General features: G+C 39.2%; 1 protein-coding gene across 4 annotated transcripts in view; it reads right to left on the bottom strand.

The window, feature by feature from the left end:
- CACNA2D1 (calcium voltage-gated channel auxiliary subunit alpha2delta 1) overlaps nt 1-20,711 on the bottom strand; it is a 1,206,813-nt gene that overhangs the window by 236,728 nt on the left and 949,374 nt on the right. For all 4 annotated transcript variants that reach the window (XM_073551318.1, XM_073551320.1, XM_073551319.1 and 1 more), the window contains exon 13: nt 11,579-11,657. In XM_073551318.1, coding sequence (XP_073407419.1) covers nt 11,579-11,657 — 79 coding nt within the window. The remainder of the gene's footprint in view (nt 1-11,578; nt 11,658-20,711) is intronic.

Below are 20,711 nucleotides of genomic sequence, written 5' to 3'. Positions count from 1 at the left end.
CCTGAGAGTACCTAAGCATGTGACATCACAGCCTATACAGGGCAATGTGCAGGCCAAAAATCTAACCAACGCATTTCGAAGGCACAGTCAGCATTCTTCATCGGGGTCAACTGGCACCACGTTCATGCTAATCATCCTCTGCAACTCACATCATCATCATTTCTTTTGGTGAGTGCTTTCCTGTCTGATTCAGGATTATTATATGCTATTATCATTTTTTGTGTGCATTAGTACATTGTATTTATTTTTGCATTATTGCTGTACCGGCATTTCATTTATTTAAGTGGTGCATATGACCTAGAATTGTCCATTTGGCAGCCTCTGTTTAGCTCTTCAGCACAGGTGTCCCTGATCGTTTTGTAAATTTTGCTGTAAAAATGAGGAATCGCTGTTTAACTTTTAACCCTTATAACTTCCTAGCAAAAAAAATTTTGTTTCCAAAATTGTGATGATGTAAAGTAGACATATGGGAAATGTTATTTATCAAGTATTTTGTGTGACATCTCTAATTTAACGGCATAAAAATTCAAAGTTAGAAAATTGCAAAATTTTCCAAATTTTTGCCAAATTTCAATTTTTTACACAAATAAATGCTATTTATATATCGAAGAAATTTTACCACTAACGTGAAGTACAATATGTCACAAAAAACAGTCTCAGAATCGCCAAGATCTGTTGAAGTGTTCCAGAGTTATTACCTCATCAAGGGACAGTGGTCAGAATTGTAAAAATTGGCCAGGTCATTCAAATGCAAACCACCTTCGTGGGTAAAGGGGTTAATACACTATAGAGCAATGGTACGGTATATTTTTTCCTATACTGAAAAGAATGACATAAAAGCTGGTTGTTTTTTGGCTACTAGTCCAAATTACTCACAACTCTAGAGGAAAAGCTACGATTCAATTAAAGGATCGATAAATTAAAAGCAATAACTTAACAGAGATATGTGGACAACATGAATTGGCCTCACCAAAGTAGTTTATTCACTAAAAGAAAAAAGGGTAGGTCAAGCTTTTAGCTTCTAAATGTGGACTGAAGCAGGTCGACAATGATTTACTAATAATTTACTCTGGACACTAAGATAATTGTCTTTTACCATTTCTTTCCCAGATGAGTAAAACCAGACTTATGACAATAGACCACAAACTTAATGTTAAATATTCTTTCTCATTTCTGCTTCCATGATCTTAGAAGCCTGAATATAAGTGCCGTGACCTTGCCATTTCATCTTAAATAGTGTTTAACACGTCAACTCCCTAATACTCTCTTAAAACATGAAAAATCAGCAAAAAGTATGCACAAAATATCTTGCTAATTAAAATCTTAAGTTTACTGCCTGACTTTGTTTTTAATATGTTAACTAAATGGCTCAGGTCAATTTTAACCCACTTCACATAAATTACTCCTCTGGCTTAACATGATATCCCATATTAACAGATGTCTTACTGTTATTGAGCTTTGCTTTGCCTACTGTTCAGGAATTTCTGGACAGTAAAAATAAAGCACTATTTTCTACTGTCTGTAAAAAAAAACAAAATACTTTGTCATTGATTTTTTTTTTAAATGAAAGTGCATGTAGAAATTGTTGTTATTGTGATCATCATTTTACAGTTCACCGTAACTGATACTAATGTCTTCATAACAGTATATTACTATTTTAAGATTTAGACAAATGTCTCTTGACTCCTTCACCATCGGGCGATTTTAGGTTTTATCGCTTTTTCTTCCTCTTCTTCCAAGAACCAAAACTTTTTTACTTTTACATTCATATAGTTGTATATGGGCATTTGTTTTTGCACAACGAGTTGCCCTTTTGAATAACATCATTTGTTTTATTATGGGATGCACAGGAAAGCGAGGGAAAAAATCCAAGTGCATTGAAATTGCAAAAAAAAGGGCAATTCATCAATTGTTTTTTCGTATTTTAATATACCATTTTCACTTTATGATAAAACTGACCTGATTTTCCAAGTAAGCAGAAACAAAACATAGGTTTTTTTTTTTATTTAAGTGGCGAAAAGATTCAGAAATTTTTAAGAAAAAAATGTGCTTTTGTTGTCATTTTCCGAGACCCATAACTTTTTCATTTTTCAGGATATGGGCTGTGTGAGGGCTTATTTTTTGCGCGCTGATCTGATGTTTAACTGATATCTGTGATGTTCTAATTGCCTCATTGCATTTTAATGCAATGCTGCGAAAGCCAAAAAAACTTAATTCTGGGATTTATTTTGTTACGTCATTTTCTGATCCAATTAATTAACATTTTATATTGATAGATCGAACTTTTACAAATGCAGCAATACCGAATATGCATATTTTATATTTTTCTATAAATTGTTTTATTTTTAGTGGTGCAAAAGAACTTTTTTTTACATTTTAAAACTTTTTACTGTATTTAATAGTCCCGCCAGGTGACTTGAAGCCACAATTACCTGATGGCTTAGGCTATACATAGCACTGCATCAGCACTACTATGTACAAAAATCATAATCCCATTTGTAACCCAGCCACAGGCTGGCTTTCACAGGGAGATTGTAATGACAAGCACAGGGGTCATCAGCTGACCTCTGACTGTCATCGAAATCCATCAATGCCTTGTGATCATGTCACAGGCACGCTTAAGGGAGCATAGAATGGTGCGCTCATTGCCAGAACATGTTAAATACTGTTGTCATAGAATGACTGCAGCATTTAACAGGTTAAAAGCAACAGGCAGAGCTCCACTCCACCAGCTGCTGTTAGATGCACGTGATGGCTACTTAAATCAGCCATTATGTGTGCAGAAAGATGCCAGCTCGGCATGCAAGCATGAATTAAAATTAAGCACAAGAATTTTGACGTACATGTAAGTCAAAATTTGCAAAGTAGTTAAATTAAAAAATTATAGATGGGCAAATTTATTTCAGTGGTATTGAACTCGCCTCAAATTTTACAAAAACTGCTGGAAAACATGGATTTTTTTGTATTTCACTAAGCACAAATTTATTTGTTGCTGCTATCTTGCAGAACAGTAAAAGGCAAAGAAAGGGTCAAAGAAAAAACAACAATTTTTCATATCTTCAGACAAACAAGCTGCTCCTTTGTCTGGCATGGAGTGATCTTCAAGACCTGATACTGGCTAGAAGTTACATGGAGAACCAGACAGTGAGCAGGGAGCAAAGGAGGTAGCCAGAAAGGTGAGAGGTTAGGTGAGTATGGGTTCTTTTTTCTTTTTACATCTTACATCTATTATGCTCTGGTGTTTGTGGAGATAAGAAATGGTAATAGTAAGTGCTAATAGTGCTTCCTCATGAGGACTCAGCAGTAATGTGATCGCTGGGTCTAGAGAGAAAGCATGAGCTACAGAATCTTAGGTGACCCAGTGAGCGTTGCTGTACATCCAGGAGACTGCAGTTCCACAGTAACTTAAGCTAATATATCAGCCACAGTTACAATGGAAATAAGATAAAAAAAGTATTTACATTTTGAAATACCTCCCAAAAGTCTTTTATGACCCTATTGGGGACACAATATGTGAGATAAATAAGAAAATAAATGATCAAAAAGTAGGTAAAAGTAAATAAATAATTAAAAATCCACTACCAATCCAAATCACTGTTACTAATCCTGCCCTCATCGACAAATAAAACATGTATAATATAAAAAATAAATGTTACAGAGATGGGAATACATTTTAAAATGTATATTAGTGTTCCATAGGGATAAAATATGATAAAATGTGAAAAACAGGCATTTCCTTTAATTTACCACCAATATTGCCTGATATTAGATTGTGAGCCCCATCTGGGACAGTGTCAATAATGTCTGTAAAGTGCTGTGGATTTAATGGTGCTATATAAGTGAGTAAAATAAATAAATATTCACAAAAAATAAAATAGAGTGTGTGAAAATAACATACCCCTTAGATTCCAGTCTTAAGCTTATTATACAGCCAATTCAGATCTCATACTTTTCACCGATGAGGGGCAATACCCAGAAACAATGTGTCTACAAATTGAGTTTCTGGTTTGGCTTCTATACCAAGTCATATGGCAAAGCCTGTAAAAGGGTCGAAATTGATTTTTAGGGTTGCTACTTCCAATAGGTGGTAGTAGAGTTCAAGTCCTCTTACTCTCTGAAGAGGCAATTTGCATATGAAAATAACATGAAAATGAAGCTCCATGAATCAAAAATAAAAGATGGAAAAATTATTTGAGTATCCGAACGTGAAAATATTTTACATCTCTTTAAATAAAATGTACAAAATAAAATGAAACAAGTGAAAATAGCTCAGTTCTGAACTAGCTATTGATATAAGATTGATAAAAAATGGAAACAAAACAAAAGAAAAATCTCAATTTCTTCAGTAGTACAGTTGCACTGTCCAACATTATGACCGCCACACAGAAATATGCATACTTATACGCCATAGCATGCCATCAGTGAGGTTAATAATGGTTTTCTTAGGAATGTTGTGTCTTCTGAATGTCCTCAGTGAGGCAAATCATAAAGATCCATTGCTGGTAAATTTTTTTGCAACTGCCGTCCAAAGAAATTCCAGAGGTGTTCAATGGGAAATCGGTCCAGAGATGAAAATTAATTATGTTAAAATCAAACAATGTAATTCTCTGGAATTTTTTTTTAAGATTCTGTCTCTCACAGTGGAAGTGCACCTAACAATTACAGACTTCGCCGGTCTTTGTTTGCTGGAAAACTTGCAAACTTGAATCAAATACTTATTGTTCCCACTGTAGGACCCATGTGACATTCTCTTATGAAGGCCTCTTCTTCATGGAATTGCTCACCTGTTGCCCAGATCAATCTGTCTATCACTGCATCCAAGACAAAAGAAGGACTCGTTGCTTAAGAGGATAGACCTCTATTTTATTTGTAAGATCAATGGAAAACATATAGCTGGACATCTGAGTTGGTAACCCAGTTTCATGTAAACGCCTTCAGATTGTTTGTCTAGACAATGTTAACACATTAGGCTTGGTATGTGAAGTCCAATTTCACTTCCAGCACAAAATGGATTAATCGTAAAACCAGTGGTACGGTCATTTCTCCAAAGTTTTGCAGTAGACATTTCTCAAGTTGACAACACCAGTCCGCATGTTTCTCATGATATTTTGAGCAAACTATGTGGCCTAAATATTCTACCATGGCCAACAGCATCTCCAGAGCTGTCTCTCATCGATCACATATGGGATGACATTAGTTGGCAACTGCAAAGGCAACTGCCAACAGCGGATCTTCATAATATGTATGCACAAGTGTATTCAGTGTCACAGAACATTGCTCAGACAACCATTAATAGCCTCAAGGATAGCATGCCAAGGCATACAAGTGCATGTATTTCAGCATGTGTTGCTCTAACTCAATACAGAATAAATCAAGATATTTTCAAACGTTCTTAAAATTTTCATATCATTATCATCTATCGATTCTGTGATTTCCATAATTCAAAACCTTTCCCTCCTTGGTGTTGAAATTTTATTGATGATGAATATAAATAATATGTTTTGGATTTAGATGGCACAGGATCATAGTTTCCTTATTAAAATTGGCAAAAAGATTACATCTATCTATCGATCTATATTCTGGCCACAAATTGAGCAGACTAAATCAAATTGACTGAATGTTCTGCTTTATTGATGTCTACATACACCAATCAATAGTATTCAATTAAAAGGAACCTGACAGGAGATTCGTGCTGTTTATACCATGAGCATCATGAAACAGAGCCTAGCTGGACTTTGGTTATCGTGTATATTTTACTCTTAAGTGATTAAGCATTTCAGATAAAACATAATTTAAGATGTTGGCCGGGGACCGTGCAGCTTTGATAAATAGTCCGAGGAAGGTCCCCAGGGCTTCTCCCTGCCCAGCTCTTCTAAATTGACAGGTTCCCTTTAAAGATTAGCTGCTATTTCAGAAAACTTTAAAAAAATGTCATAGTGATATGACATGAATGGTTGAAATCTGAGTTTTGAGACAACCACAAATATACGGATCTCAGAGAGGTTTGTATATGAAACAGACTTCAGATAATCCCATATACCCTAGGAGAACAGCTGAACGCTTAGCACTTCTTCATCTTCCCATTAGCAATTGGTAGGGCCTAAAGACCTAGATTACCAGTGATCAAAAAACTTTTGACTTTTGACATGTCTCTTTGACATGGTGAAAATTTTTTGAAAGTGCACTTACTGTTTTATTATCTTTGAATCAGATATTTACAGTAGTTAAAAACTGTAAGTAGAGTTTGAAATGCATTTCTCTCCAAATTGTAGATTTATCTTCATCTTAATCTTCATCTTCATCTTTTATCTTCATCTTAATCTTTATCTTATGAATTTACTTCATAAGAAAATGGTAGCTCTTGGAGTCCCTCTCAACTTATGCTTGTGGATTTATAACTTCCTGACAGCCAGGATACAGAGTGTAAAAGTTGGACCATTCACTTCGGACACCTTGGTCACAAACATCGGGGCACCTCAGGGGTGTGTTTTGTCCCCGTTACTGTTTTCTCTCTATACGAGTGATTGCATCTCTTCAGCAGACTCAGTAAAAATCTTGAAATTTGCCGAGGATATGACACTGATTGGTCTCATCAGGGGAAATGCTGAAGACTTGTATCGGAGTGAGGTGGAAAGAATATGTGACTGGTGTAAAGCCAATAATCTTGCACTCAACACTAAAAAAACTGCTGAGATGGTTGTGGATTTTAGGAAAGATCAACATGAGATACTTCCAATCTACATCCATGACGAAGTGGTTCTTGGGGTCACAGAGACCAAATTCCTTGGTGTTATCAGCTCTCATGATCTTAAATGGGGGAAAAACGTGGATGCTGTTATAAGAAAAGCACAACAGAGGATGTTCTTCCTGCGTCAGCTGAAAAGATATGGTTTGTCTAAGAATCTGCTGATCTTATTCTTTAATGCTGTCATCAGATCTGTGATTTGTTCCTCTCTGATAGTCTGGTATGGGGGAGCCACTGCGCATGACAAACTCCGCTTACAATGGACTTTCAGAACAGCAGAGAGAATTATAGGTTCCCCCCTGCCTAAAATCCAGGATCTTTATGATAAGAGTATTCGATCCCACGCATTGAAAATTTCATCCGATCCCTCTCACCCGGGAAACTCCTCATTCCAACTACTCCCTTCAGGACGTCGCTTCAGAGTCCCCAAATGCAGCACCAACCGCCATATGAACAGCTTCTATCCACTCTCTGTTCAACAATTAAATCGTCATGTGTAGACTATATACTGTATCTGTCTTGTTAGATGTTACTTGTTGTATCTGTTGTTATATATTATGTTGCCTCTTTGCCACAAAGAATTCCTTGTATATATGTAATATGTACTTGGTGATAATAAATTTGATTGATTGATTGATTGATTAACCACTCTTTGAAGGAGTTTTCTGATATGTACCTATGTACAATGTACCTTTGGAGGTGTTCAAAGGTATGACACTAACAAAAATGAAGCACTACTCAAGGTCTCATGAAAATTACTAGCCAGTTTGTGAAATTCATGGAAAGGAGGGACCAGAAGTGGGCACAGACAGAAGCGGGTCCCTGTGCCAGAACAATATAACAAAATATGGGCCATTTGCAATCCAATTGCTCATCAAAATGCACAACTCAACCTTTTTTGTAGATGAAAATGGTTCCCTTACCTCTTAGGTCCTTGTGCAGCTGCGGAGGTTGCACCAATGGTATGTTTGCCTCTTGGAGGGGCAATACTGTAAATAGCATCTATTAAATTTATATATCTTAACTGGGAATATGAAAAAGGGTTGTCTAAAGAAGACTAACCCTTTAGGGATGAGGACATTATACAAATTGAGCCCACCTCAAAGCCACAACCTGTCAGCAGTTTTAAACAGGTGCGAGTGGAATCACGATCCATCCATGCCTATTAACTAGTTAAATCCCACTGTCAAATTTTGACAGCAGGCATTTAACTAGAGCGTCCGGCACACAGCCAGAAATGAGCGCATTGCCGACCCCCGTCATGTGATTGGGGGTCAGTGACACGTTGCCATAACAACTTGAGGTCTCCCCGAGACCTCTATGGTTGTTTATGACAGATTGCTATGAGCGCCACCCTGTAGTCTATGCTCATAACAGTGCTGTAATTTTACTACATAGAGGTGTTCTATGCAGGCTATTGAAGCATGCCAAAAGTATAAAAAAGTGTTTAAAAATTAAAAAGAAATAAAAAAACAAAAGTTTAAATCACCCCCCTTTTGCCCCCATCAAAATAAAACCATTAAAAAATCAAACCTACACATATTTGGTATCGCCACATTCAGAATTCCTCGATCTATCAATAAGAAAAGGATCAACCTGATTGCTAAACAGCGTAGCGAAAAAAAATCAAAACGCCAGAATTACGTTTTTTGGTCGCTGCGACATTGCATTAAAATGCAATAACGGGCAATCAAAAGAACATATCTACACAAAAGTAGTATCATTAAAAATGTCAGCTCAATGTGCAAAAAATAAGACCTCACCCGACCCAAGATCAGATCACCAAAAATGGAGACGCTACAGGTCTCGGAAAATGGAGCAATGTTTTTTTTATTAAACTTTGGCTTTTTTTCACCACTTAGATAAAAGAGAACCTAGACATGTTTGGCATCTATGAACTCATAATGACCTGGAGAATCATAATAACAGGTCAGTTTTAGCATTAAGTGAACCTAACAAAAAAGCCAAACAAAAAACAAGTGTGGGATTGCACTTTTTTTGCAATTTCACTGTACTTGGAATTTTTTTCCTGTTTTCGAGTACGCTACATGGTAAAACGAATGGTTTCATTCAAAAGTACAACTCATCCCGCAAAAAATAAGCCCTCACCTGGACATATTGATGGAAAAAATAAAAAAGTTATGGCTCTGGAAAGAAAGGGAGCGAAAAATTAAAAATCGAAAAAAGCTTCGGTCATTAAGGGGTTAAAGGATTAAAACTAAAATAACAATTGTCCCCCCATTTAGTGATCATAGTAGTCTGGGTTTTTTGAGTTTCCTCAGGACCAGACTGCAATGTGGCAGCTTAAACTAATAAAAAATGTAGTGTATGAATAAGACATAATGAAAATACTGTACAGAGCTTTTTTTTGAAATGAGAAATTCTAGGTTTAACTGATGGCATTTGTGACTGAAGTGGCAGTGAGAAACTTACATATCGTAAAAATAAACATCGGGTAAAAACTTATAATAGAACTGAGATAAATATTAGATAAAATCTCCATCTAAAATCCACATACCACATACAGCGGCATGTAAAAGTTTGGGCACCCCTCGTAAAAATTACTGTTATTGTGAACAGTTAAGCAAGTTGAAGATTAAATGATCTGTAAAAGACCAACAGTTAAAGATGACACATTTCCTTTGTATTTTACTCAGAAAAAAAATTGTCATTTTTTTCATTTCATAAACTACAAAAGGGAAAATGGGTGGATGCAAATGTTTGGGCATCCTTTGGGTTTTTTGTGCTCCGACAACTTTGACCAAGGTTTGAGACATAATTAGCCTGTTAGGGGTATGGCTTCTTCACTATCATCGTTAGGAAAGGCCAGGTGATGCAAATTTCCCAGCTTTATAAAAACCCAACCTCCTTTAAATTTGTGCTACAAACAGCAGCCATGGGTTCTCCTAAGCAGCTGCCTAGCACTCTGAAAATCTGAAAATAAAAATGGTAGAGCCTACAAAGCAGGGGAAGTCTATAAGAAGATAGCAAAGCATTTTCAAGTTGCCTTTTGCTTAGTTCAAGATGTAAGTAAGATATGGCTGTTTACAGGAACAGTGGAGGTCAAAATAAGGTCTGGAAGACCAAGCAAAATTTCAGAAAAGCTGCTCATAGGACCGCTAGAGAGGCAAATCGGAACCCCCACTTGACTGAAAAAGACCTTCAGAAAGATTTAGCAGACTCTTGAGTTATTGTAAAACCTCTACTGCATCCTCACCATAAAATTCAGAGTCAAAAGTAAGCAAAAAAACATTTAAAGAAACCTAATCCATTTTGGAAACTGGTCTTGTGGACTTTCAAAAGGGGGTGCTGCTTTTTAAAATGTAACAGATATATATATATATAGTACATACACTCACTGGCCACTTTATTAGGTACACCATGCTAGTAAGGGGTTGGACCCCCTTTTGCCTTCAGAACTGCCTCAATTCTTCGTGGCAGAGATTCAACAAGGTGCTGGAAGCATTCCTCAGAGATTTTGGACCATATTGACATGATGGCATCACACAGTTGGCGCAGATTTGTCGGCTGCACATCCCTGATGCGAATCTCCCGTTCCACCACATCCCAAAGATGCTCTATTGGATTGAGATCTGGTGACTGAGGAGGCCATTTGAGTACAGTAAACTCATTGTCATGTTCAAGAAACCAATCTGAGATGATTCGAGCTTTATGACATGGCGCATTATCCTGCTGAAAGTAGCCATCAGATGTTGGGTACATTGTGGTCATAAAGGGATGGACATGGTCAGCAACAATACTCAGGTAGGCTGTGGCGTTGCAACGATGCTCAATTGGTACCAAGGGGCCCAAAGAGTGCCCAGAAAAAATTCCCCACACCATGACACCACCACCACCAGCCTGAACCGTTGATACAAGGCAGGATGGATCCATGCTTTCATATTGTTTACGCCAAATTCTGACCCTACCATCCGAATGTCGCAGCAGAAATCGAGACTCATCAGACCAGGCAACGTTTTTCCAATCTTCTACTGTCCAATTTCGATGAGCTTGTGCAAATTGTAGCCTCAGTTTCCTGTTCTTAGCTGAGAGGAGTGGTACCCAGTGTGGTCTTCTGCTGCTGTAGCCCATCTGCCTCAAAGTTCGACGCACTGTGCGTTCAGAGATGCTCTTCTGCCTACCTTGGTTGTAACGGGTGGCAATTTGAGTCACTGTTGCCTTTCTATCAGCTCGAACCAGTCTGCCCATTCTCCTCTGATCTCTGGCATCAACATGGCATTTCCGGCCACAGAACTGCCGCTCACTGGATTTTTTTTCTTTTTCGGACCATTCTCTGTAAACCCTAGAGATGGTTGTGCGTGAAAATCCCAGTAGATCAGCAGTTTCTGAAATTCTCAGACCAGCCCTTCTGGCACCAGCAATCATGCCACGTTCAAAGGCACTCAAATCACCTTTCTTCCCCATACTGATGCTCGGTTTGAACTGCAGGAGATTGTCTTGACCATGTCTACATGCCTAAATGCACTGAGTTGCCGCCATGTGATTGGCTGATTAGAAATTAAGTCTTAACACACAGTTGGACAGGTGTACCTAATAAAGTGGCCAGTGAGTGTATATATGTATATATTCAACTAAAATACAATGAAAATGTGTAATTTCTAACATTAGGCCTTTTACAGATCATTTCATCATCAACTTGCTTAACTGTTCACAATAACAGTAATTTTAACCAGGGGTACCAAAACGTTTACATGCCACTGTAGGTACGAGTTCAAATAGGGGTTCACAAATATCTCTTTTACATTTGCTTCATTATCACCTACAAAAATAGCGAAATTGACAGTGAAATAAGACATTTGCCATGGACTTTACCTTTATTTTCACAGGCCATCCACTGAATGGGCCCCTTATCGTAATTATGCTGGCCAACTGAAAAAGTAAAAACACGAACCTAAAAGAAAACAAAGGGAGGCGTAATTTAAGGTCCATAGTTCTTGAACATTTTAGTAAAGTACAGTAAGCACTTTAATTTATAGATAAGTTGTATATGTATTTTTCAGAGTAAAATCTGTCAAAAGAGGATATTTTACATACACTATGATTAACATGTATATGATGAAAATTCAAAGCTTCAGAATTCTATAAAAAATTTAGACAGAACTTAATATATGTCACCTAGTTCATGGTGTGTTATGTTTTGAAGTCTGCTGCATTACATAAGAATCAAATTTAAATGTGGAGATTGGGAGGCTATATTTTACCAAGTACAATCTGTTCTGAGAAGCAAGCTATTCCGGTGATCAGATGAAAGCAGCACATCTAGCTGTGCTAACTATGTCTAAACCTTTCAATCATGCAAGGAGAAAGCTGCAAGAAGCCTCTCAATTTTACAACACTAGCCAAAGCTTCATAATGTGCTGTCATCTAAGATACCTAAAAGTATCTGACAGACATGATATTACAATATATAGAAAGAGCAAAATGTTGCCTGGGGTTGTCTTTTTGAAAAATGGCTCCTGGGACACTTTGGAGAAATTGCCATAAACCTGGTTGGTGGTTGATACTTTTTCTACTGCAAGTAAAGTTGGACATCACTTACTAAGCCTAAGGAATCAAATAGTGTCTATCCAAACCATCAGAAAGCATTTGCACAACATTGGTCTATGAGTCAGACATTCAGCTATAGATAATCCATTAATATCTCAAAGTCTATCAGGACACAGAGCAAGAGGTAACAGAGGCTGGAATGGAGGTCTATTGTCTTCAGTAATGAATCCTGCATTTGTGATGGATATATCATTAGCAGGAGATTGGGCTGTAGTCCTGTGGACAATGCCACAGAGGAGGCCTTCACCAGGGAATGTCACATTAGTCTTAGGGTACTGTTACACCTAGCGATGCACCAGCGATCCCGACTAACGATATGACGCAGTCAGGATCACTGATGCATCGCTAGGTGGTCGCTAGTGAGCTGCCACACAGGCAGATCTCACCAGCGACATCGCTGGGGATGGGGGTCGCTACTTACCTGTCAGACGCGGCGATCCTGACGTCCTCCCGCCCGGCTCCACGCGTCGCTCGTCGGCGCCGCAGGAAGTGACCGACGAGGAATGGTCCAGGAGCTTCTCACGCGAACAGCGATAAGCAGTGGGGGAGCCGGTCGGAGGTAAGTATCACATGCAGCGATATCGCTAGCAATATCGCTGCACCGTCACAAAATCGGTGACTTGCTAGCGATATTGCAGTGTGTAACGGGGGCTTTACTCCCTGGATATTGGTGTGGGGTGGCTTCATGTATGATAGCTGGACCCCTGTAACCTTTATTCCCGGTATACTAACAGCTTAGTGTTACATTGATTTACTTGTGCTATGGTGAGCAGGCTACATGGTCTAAATATGTTATGATGGTCAGTTTTGGGAATAAAAATGTCAAAATAAGTTGATGCAAATCATTGTGTACTAATATTGTACACAAAAATATGTTAATCACATCAGTTTGCAAAACTCAATATTAAAATTTGAGAGTCCACAGTGGTTGATACTTTTTTTAATTTTAAAAACTTACTATATACTGACTAACATAGTACAAAGATATATTTTTCCTGTAATAGTCAATTGACTCATTTATGAAATGTGAGTCACAAAAAATTGCACCTATAAAAAAAACAGATGCAATTCTACTCGACACAGGCACTGACATAAAAAAGTAGCTTAATTTAGTTGATGGCAGTGATCTATGCTCTAACAGATTTATCAAAGAAGGGAATTTGCAGTCGTACAAATGTCACAACATACATAAATAAGGTAGTCTAGCTTTATCTTAGAAACTAGCTAAACTGACGCCACTTTTGAAAAAGTATGGGCCGATGTGTTTTTCCAAAATCAATAAATAGTGAAGGAGTTTCAAGGATTGGAATAAAATGTCTAATTATAATTATTATAAAAGTACCAGCACATTTTACTTTACAAATGTTAAGGAGGACTAGCTGCTTCGTTCTGACCTTAGTGTGAGTGAGGTCACGTGAAAAACAACACTTTATAAATTGCCCATGATCACCTCTAAGGATAACAGGGAAAATGTAACTAATTGGAAGAGTATTTGTAGAAGGGAAACAAAGTGAAAAATGTAAAATACTAACAGATCTGAATCATCCCTTTCCATGACCTTACTTGGGAGACCATAGAAAGCATTTGATATATACCAGACACAAAAGACAAGTAAATGTACATTTCTACATTGTAGATACTGCCACGATGGTTCAGAGAAATAATATAATGCATTAAACACTGACCTCTGTAATGTAAAGGGGGTAACTGACTTATCCAAACATTTAAGTATCGGGTTCTCTAAGTAATAGTTGTAATAAAAACATGTAACAAATGGGAAACAACAGCTTTCATGACTGAGTCCATTAGTGCTGGTGATGTCATGAAATGTGAAAAATTAAGAGATTAAAACAGATGCAATGGCATTAGCCATAAACGGCTCAGTGTAAGGGTGGTTTCACATTAGCGCTTTTTAAGCGCACGCACGGCCGGGGGTAGCTCCGCCCCCGAGCCGGCTCTCTGCCCGGCGTGCCCGCCCCTTGCTTGTAGCGCCGCTGTGCGCTAGGAGGTGGCGCTACAAGCAAGGGGCGGGCACGCCGGGCAGAGAGCCGGCTCGGGGCGGAGCTACCCCCGGCCGTGCGTGCGCTTAAAAAGCGCTAATGTGAAACCAGAATAAGCTGCAACATGTGTCCCAAAGAATAAAGATATAACTGTATATTCTTTACTCTACATTTCTATAAAGCTAATAACATATGTAGGGCTAGGAGGGACATGTATATAGGATGGTGAGCACCGTGGGGGTCTTTTAATCAAGCTTAAAGAAAATCTGACACCAGTGTAAAAGCTATTTCCCTGCAGATATAGCTTTAACATGCAGGAATACCATTACAATGCTGCTTGGCCACCTTACTGAAAAAGCAGCTAGTGGGTGAACACTAACTTATATTCTCCAGGAGCTGGATATTAGTGATGGAGGCTTGTCTGGAGCGGCTACATTCAGTGCTCATACCACTGCTCCCTATACTATGAGCAACTGTAAGCATGCTCTGACACTATGATTGACAGGCGACTGTGGACAGATGCAATGTAGAAACCCGACAATCTAAGTTCCGGGACATGCTTATAACCGCTGCTCACAATAAAGTGGGCAGTATTGTGAGTGGTGCCTGTTTCAGCCATGTGCATGCCCTCATAACTGAAAGCTGGCTGCTACCGGAAAAAACTATGTTTGTTTTTCTCCCTGAAGATGTACTTTCTGTAAGGTACCTGGGCAGCATTGTACTACTATTTGACGGCAGATTGAACACATATCTGCAGGTAGTGTTTTCCGCAGTGACAGGTTCTCTTTAATCTTAGGGAGATGGAAAGCCTAGCTATGTCTCCAAATAGGGTGCATTCACACCAATTCATTTTAGATTAAAAAATAATCTAAAAATGCTATGAAAATAATTGAATTATTTTACTGAATAACAGGCTTTCATTCACAAAGGTGTTTTAGTAAAATCAAACCTACATAACAAAAAGGTCTTAAATTTTCTGTGCACACCTTCAAGGTAGTAACCTCCATCCACAGCAGCCCAGAGGATCCAATACAAGGTAGGTCATGTATCAATTTTTATGATGTCTAAAATTTTTGCTCTGAGTTGATAAGAACTTTCTTGGTAAATTTAGCTGTTGAACCGCTGCTATAGTTATATCTGTTTTTATTCTCCATCTGAGAAAACTGGTCCTATTATTCCGAACAGACTCTAATCAGAGTTTGATCAGAGTGGTGTCAGTTTTTCTCTGACATGGATAGAAAAAAAATAAAAAGTTTTTCGACCTTCTGTGTCCTGTCAATTCTTGAAAATTGGACTCCTTTCGAATGTCAACCGAATGTAAAACAATGTAGTGATGAGCAAGCGTGCTCAGATAAGATGTTATTTGAGCACGCTCTTGTCCTAATTGACTATATACTCAAATCGCCTCAGCTGTATGTCTCACGGCTGTTCGACAGCCGCAACACATGCAGGGATTGCCTGTTGTTAGGCAATCCCTGCATGTGTTGTGGCTGTCGAACAGCCGCGAGACATGCTGCAGCAGTGACATGAGCATATTTTTTGAGCATGCCGAAAATACTCGATTATGACACTTCATCCGAGTCCACTCGCTCATCACTAGTCTGATGTTTTTCACTGACCCATAGACTTGCACTGCCGATTTAGATTCAATACTCGGATCAAAATCAGATATGTGCAAAGCCCCAAAGAATATGAGCATGAGTGCTGCCCGTGAAAACCATGAATAGCACTTGTCCGAGATAATCAACCACATGCACAAGCCATAGGTGTCAGTCAGAGCTTTCTCATGTTATAAGCCTTGCAGCTGTATCGGTTTTAAATGTTTAGGACAGGTTTTAAGCCTATGTAAAGAAGAATATAACATTCACTTAAAGCAAGCAGTGATCATAATAAAGTGGTGAAATAAACCACTGAGTAGATTAGAAAGTGATTTAACTTTTTATTTCACAGTGAAAAAAACTGTATAATGAACTGTGATTAACCAAAAACTAGACAAAAAAAAGTCACAAGCACAATGATGAATCAGGCAAATACTGCAGTAGGATTAGCTGCAGACCTATGTAAATCCACAGCTAATACAAAATATAACTAGAATGAAGCATGCCAAGTCATCAACTTCACCCTGCTACACTGACTCATTCTACTTCATTTGGAACAATGACCATGTTTCTGCTTCTGGAAAATTTGGTGAAATTATAGAAAGGGCTTTCCTAAGAGGTTGTTAGATTAAAGGTTAAAGCCTTAGTCCCTCCTTATCAAAGTTTATGACATGTTTGTTTTACATAAACCTTTATTAATGTTACTGTTATGCTATTTCAGGATTTACCATATTTCTAATTTGACCTTCTGCAAAGAAACAGGACTCTGACAAATATCACATGCTGTGTGTACACAACTTACTGCTGGAAATCTGGCATAGAAAGGGATGTCAGTATATTAGTTTACAGGAAATATTAATCTTTAGATTAGATTGTAGCAATGGAGATAACTGAATCTTTACTGACAATGTCAGTGCAGAATTTCCAAAAGCTCCTATAGGACAGTGTCAGTGCGTTACTTATAAAGAACTTGTATCACATGTTTACTTTAAACTTAGGACTTTAATTACTGATTCTTGATTGTAATGTATTTCAATTGCTATTAGTTGAGTTCCAGTCATTGAAATGAACATTATATAGAGCAAAACAATCTACATCTAGGATGCGGAATTTATTTGAGGACATTTGTTAAAATGGAATTTCAGATGAATGAGATCAAATGCATTTGCTGTACTAGGTGCTTTAATTCTTTAAATGCAAAGTACACATTTGCACATATATGTTTCATGGCTTATTTCCTAAACAATTTTCTTAAATAGTTTTCTTTAATTTATTACCATTTTCTCTGCTCTCCCCTCCCTTCTCTCAGTGTTAGGTTAGGGCAGGGCTGGTTCCAGGTTATTGTGGGCCTCAGGTGAAAGAGTCTCAGTGGGCCCCTTTATCACATACCACAATTCATGATACACAGATATGGAAGAAATATAGGTGTAGTACAATGCCAAAGATATAACTTACTTCTTACATCACATGAGTGATATCTAATAATAATAATAATAATAATCTTTATTTATATAGCGCCAACATATTCCGCAGTGCTTTACAGTTTAACAGTTTCAAAACACAAGTCATAAGTAACAACGCTAACAATACAATAATTAAAGCAAAATAAGACGAAATAAGACGATCCTGCTCGTGAGAGCTTACAATCTACAATGAGGTGGGGGAGATACAGAGTACAGGTGTGTATTTACAATGGTGTATTTACAATGAAGGTCCAGCCATCTTGCGGGAGTGAAGGATGGATGGAGATAGTGAATGGGCTACACACGCACACTTACACAGAGAATGACTTTGATTAGTGAATGTGATAGGCCGCTCTGAACAGGTGTGTTTTGAGGGAGCGCCTAAAACTATGCAAATTGTGGATAGTCCTGATTTCTTGAGGCAGAGCATTCCAGAGGATAGGAGCAGCACGGGAGAAGTCTTGGAGTCGGGAGTGGGAGGTACGGATTAGTGCAGAGGTTAGTCGAAAGTCGTTTGCAGAGCGCAGCGATCGGCTAGGCCGATAGACAGAAATGAGAGAAGAGATGTAAGGGGGTGCCGCACTGTGGAGAGCTTTGTGGGTGAGAACAAGTACTTTGACTTGGATCCTATAATGAATGGGCAGCCAATGTAAGGACTGGCGAAGAGCGGACGCGTCCGAGTACCGATTACCCAGATAGACGATCCTGGCCGCTGCATTAAGTATGGACTGGAGAGGGGATAGTCGAGTGACGGGGAGGCCAATTAATAGAGCGTTGCAGTAATCCAGGCGAGAGTGGATCAATGCAACAGTGAGGGTTTTTGTTGTTTCCATAGTGAGAAAAGGGCGGATTCTAGAGATGTTCTTTAGGTGTAAGCGGCAGGAGCGGGCAAGGGATTGTATATGGGATGTGAAGGAGAGATTGGTGTCAAACATAACACCCAGACAGAGCACCTGCTGCCGGGGTGTTATTGTGGTACCACCCACGGAGAGGGAAATGTCAGATTTAGGGAGGTTAGTAGACGGCGGGAGCAGAAGAAGTTCAGTTTTGGAGAGGTTGAGTTTCAGATAGAGAGCGGACATGATATTGGAGACTGCGGACAGACAGTCACTGGCGTTCTGTAGTACAGCGGGGGTAAGGTCGGGGGAAGATGTATATAGTTGTGTGTCATCAGCATAAAGATGGTACTGAAAGCCAAATCTGCTGATGGTCTGTCCAATTGGGGCCGTGTAGAGAGAGAAAAGAAGGGGGCCAAGGACTGAGCCCTGAGGTACCCGACAGCAAGAGGAAGAGGAGATGACGTGGAGCCAGAGAACAAAACACTGAAGGAGCGGTCAGAGAGATAGGAAGAGAACCAGGAAAGTGCAGTGTCCTTAATGCCTAGTGACTGGAGCCTAGAGAGTAGGAGATGGTGGTCAACAGTATCGAAAGCTGCAGATAGGTCAAGAAGAATGAGCAGAGAGTAGTCACCGTTACGTTTTGCTGTCAGAAGGTCATTGGTCACTTTGATGAGTGCAGTTTCAGTCGAATGTAGGGGGCGGAAGCCGGACTGTGAAGGGTCTAGAAGGGAGTGAATGGAGAGGTAACAGGTAAGGCGGGAGTAAACTAGGCGTTCCAAAAGTTTAGAGATGAAGGGGAGATTGGAGACTGGTCTGTAGTTGTTTGTGCAGGATGGGTTGAGAGCAGGTTTCTTTAGTAATGGAGTAACAATGGCGTGTTTGAAGGAGGATGGGAAAATGCCAGAGGAGAGGGAGAGATTAAAGATTGTAGTTAGGTGGGTTGTGACGACTGGAGAGAGAGACTGGAGGAGATGTGAGGGAATGGGGTCGGTAGTGCATGTAGTCGGACGAGAAGAAGAGAGGAGTCTGGAGACTTCTTCTTCTGTGATGGGATCAAATGTGGAGAGTGAGCCAGGGGAGAAGTAGGAAGGGATGGGAGTCACAGCACTTGGTGGTTGGGAGCAGATTTCTTGACGGATATTATCTATTTTTTCTGTAAAGTGGGAGGCCAGGTCATCAGCACAAATGTCTGTGATAGGGGCTTGTGCTTTTGGCCTGAGGAGGGAGTGAAAAGTGTCAAAAAGTTTCTTGGGGTTGTTGGCTAGTGAGGAGATCAGGGTGGTGAAGTAGGTCTGTTTGGCAAGGTGAAGGGCAGCGTTATAGGTTCTTAACATAAATTTGAAGTGGATGAAGTCTTCTGGTGTGCGGGTTTTTCTCCATAGGCGTTCAGCACCTATTATAAATTCTACAATAGCTCAGAAACCGGACAGTGTAGTCCTCCATACAGTATTATGGGTGCCACAATGTACTCCATATAGAATAATGAGCCCCATATATTGCTCAATACAGTATTATGGGCACTACATAGTGCTCCATACGAATAATGAACCTCATATTTTGCTCTATACAATATAATGAGCCCCATATAATGTTCCATATATAATGGGCCCCATATGATTCTCCAGTATATGATGTGCACCATTTAATGCTCCATATATAATGGGCTTCAAATATGATGTTCCAGTATATGATGGTACCCATATAATGCTCCATATTTAATGGGCCCTATATATGAAGCTCCAGTGTATGATGGGCCTCATCTAATGATTCATATAAAATGGGTTCCATATATGAAGTTCCAGTATATGATGAGCCTCATATAATGCTCCATATATAATGGGCTCCATACATGATGCTCCAGTGTATGATGGTCTCCATATAATGTTTCAAACATTAAAAAAATGGAATTCTCTCCTCTCCTCGCTGGTCGTGGGTCTGGACTTTTCAGTGTTGTCATCTTCCAGCTCTCTGTACTTTGACTGTTCAGGCAGAGGGTGCACAGATGTGACGTCATCGCACCTGATTTGAAACGTCACAGTCAGGGGACGTGGAAGATGACGCAGTGGTGGAATGGGGAGAGGTAAATATTGCAAGTGCCGGGGCCATGAGCAGGTGGTGTTTACTCACGGGTGCTGGCACTGGCATTGGCACGTGGCCCCCATAGCACTTCGATGTTCCCAATGGTGAGTGGGCCTCCCGCTTGCTCATGGCTCCGGCAGGTGCTGACGCTGGCCCTGGGCTAGGGTCAGACTGCTATACATTTGAGAGAATCAGGCTGATTATGTTAATGACACTCTAAGCAGAGTTTGATCAGTTTTATCCAATATTCTTGGATTTGGAGAGGATAGGAAAAAAGATTTTCCATTTACTCCATTCTGTCAATCTGTGAAATTTGTATCAATGATTCTCATGCACTCAGTGATTTGCATGGCCAAAAGAGATCCAAATACCAGATACAAATGATGTGTGCTGCTATCTTTTCCTCAGACTGACTAGCT

The sequence above is a fragment of the Dendrobates tinctorius genome, unplaced genomic scaffold, assembly GCF_039654945.1.
Source record: "Dendrobates tinctorius isolate UK_male_01 unplaced genomic scaffold, ASM3965494v1 ptg000174l, whole genome shotgun sequence".
Classification (NCBI taxonomy): domain Eukaryota; kingdom Metazoa; phylum Chordata; class Amphibia; order Anura; family Dendrobatidae; genus Dendrobates; species Dendrobates tinctorius.
Note: the sequence above shows the minus strand (reverse complement) of the source record. Positions and strands in the feature narration are given on the sequence as shown.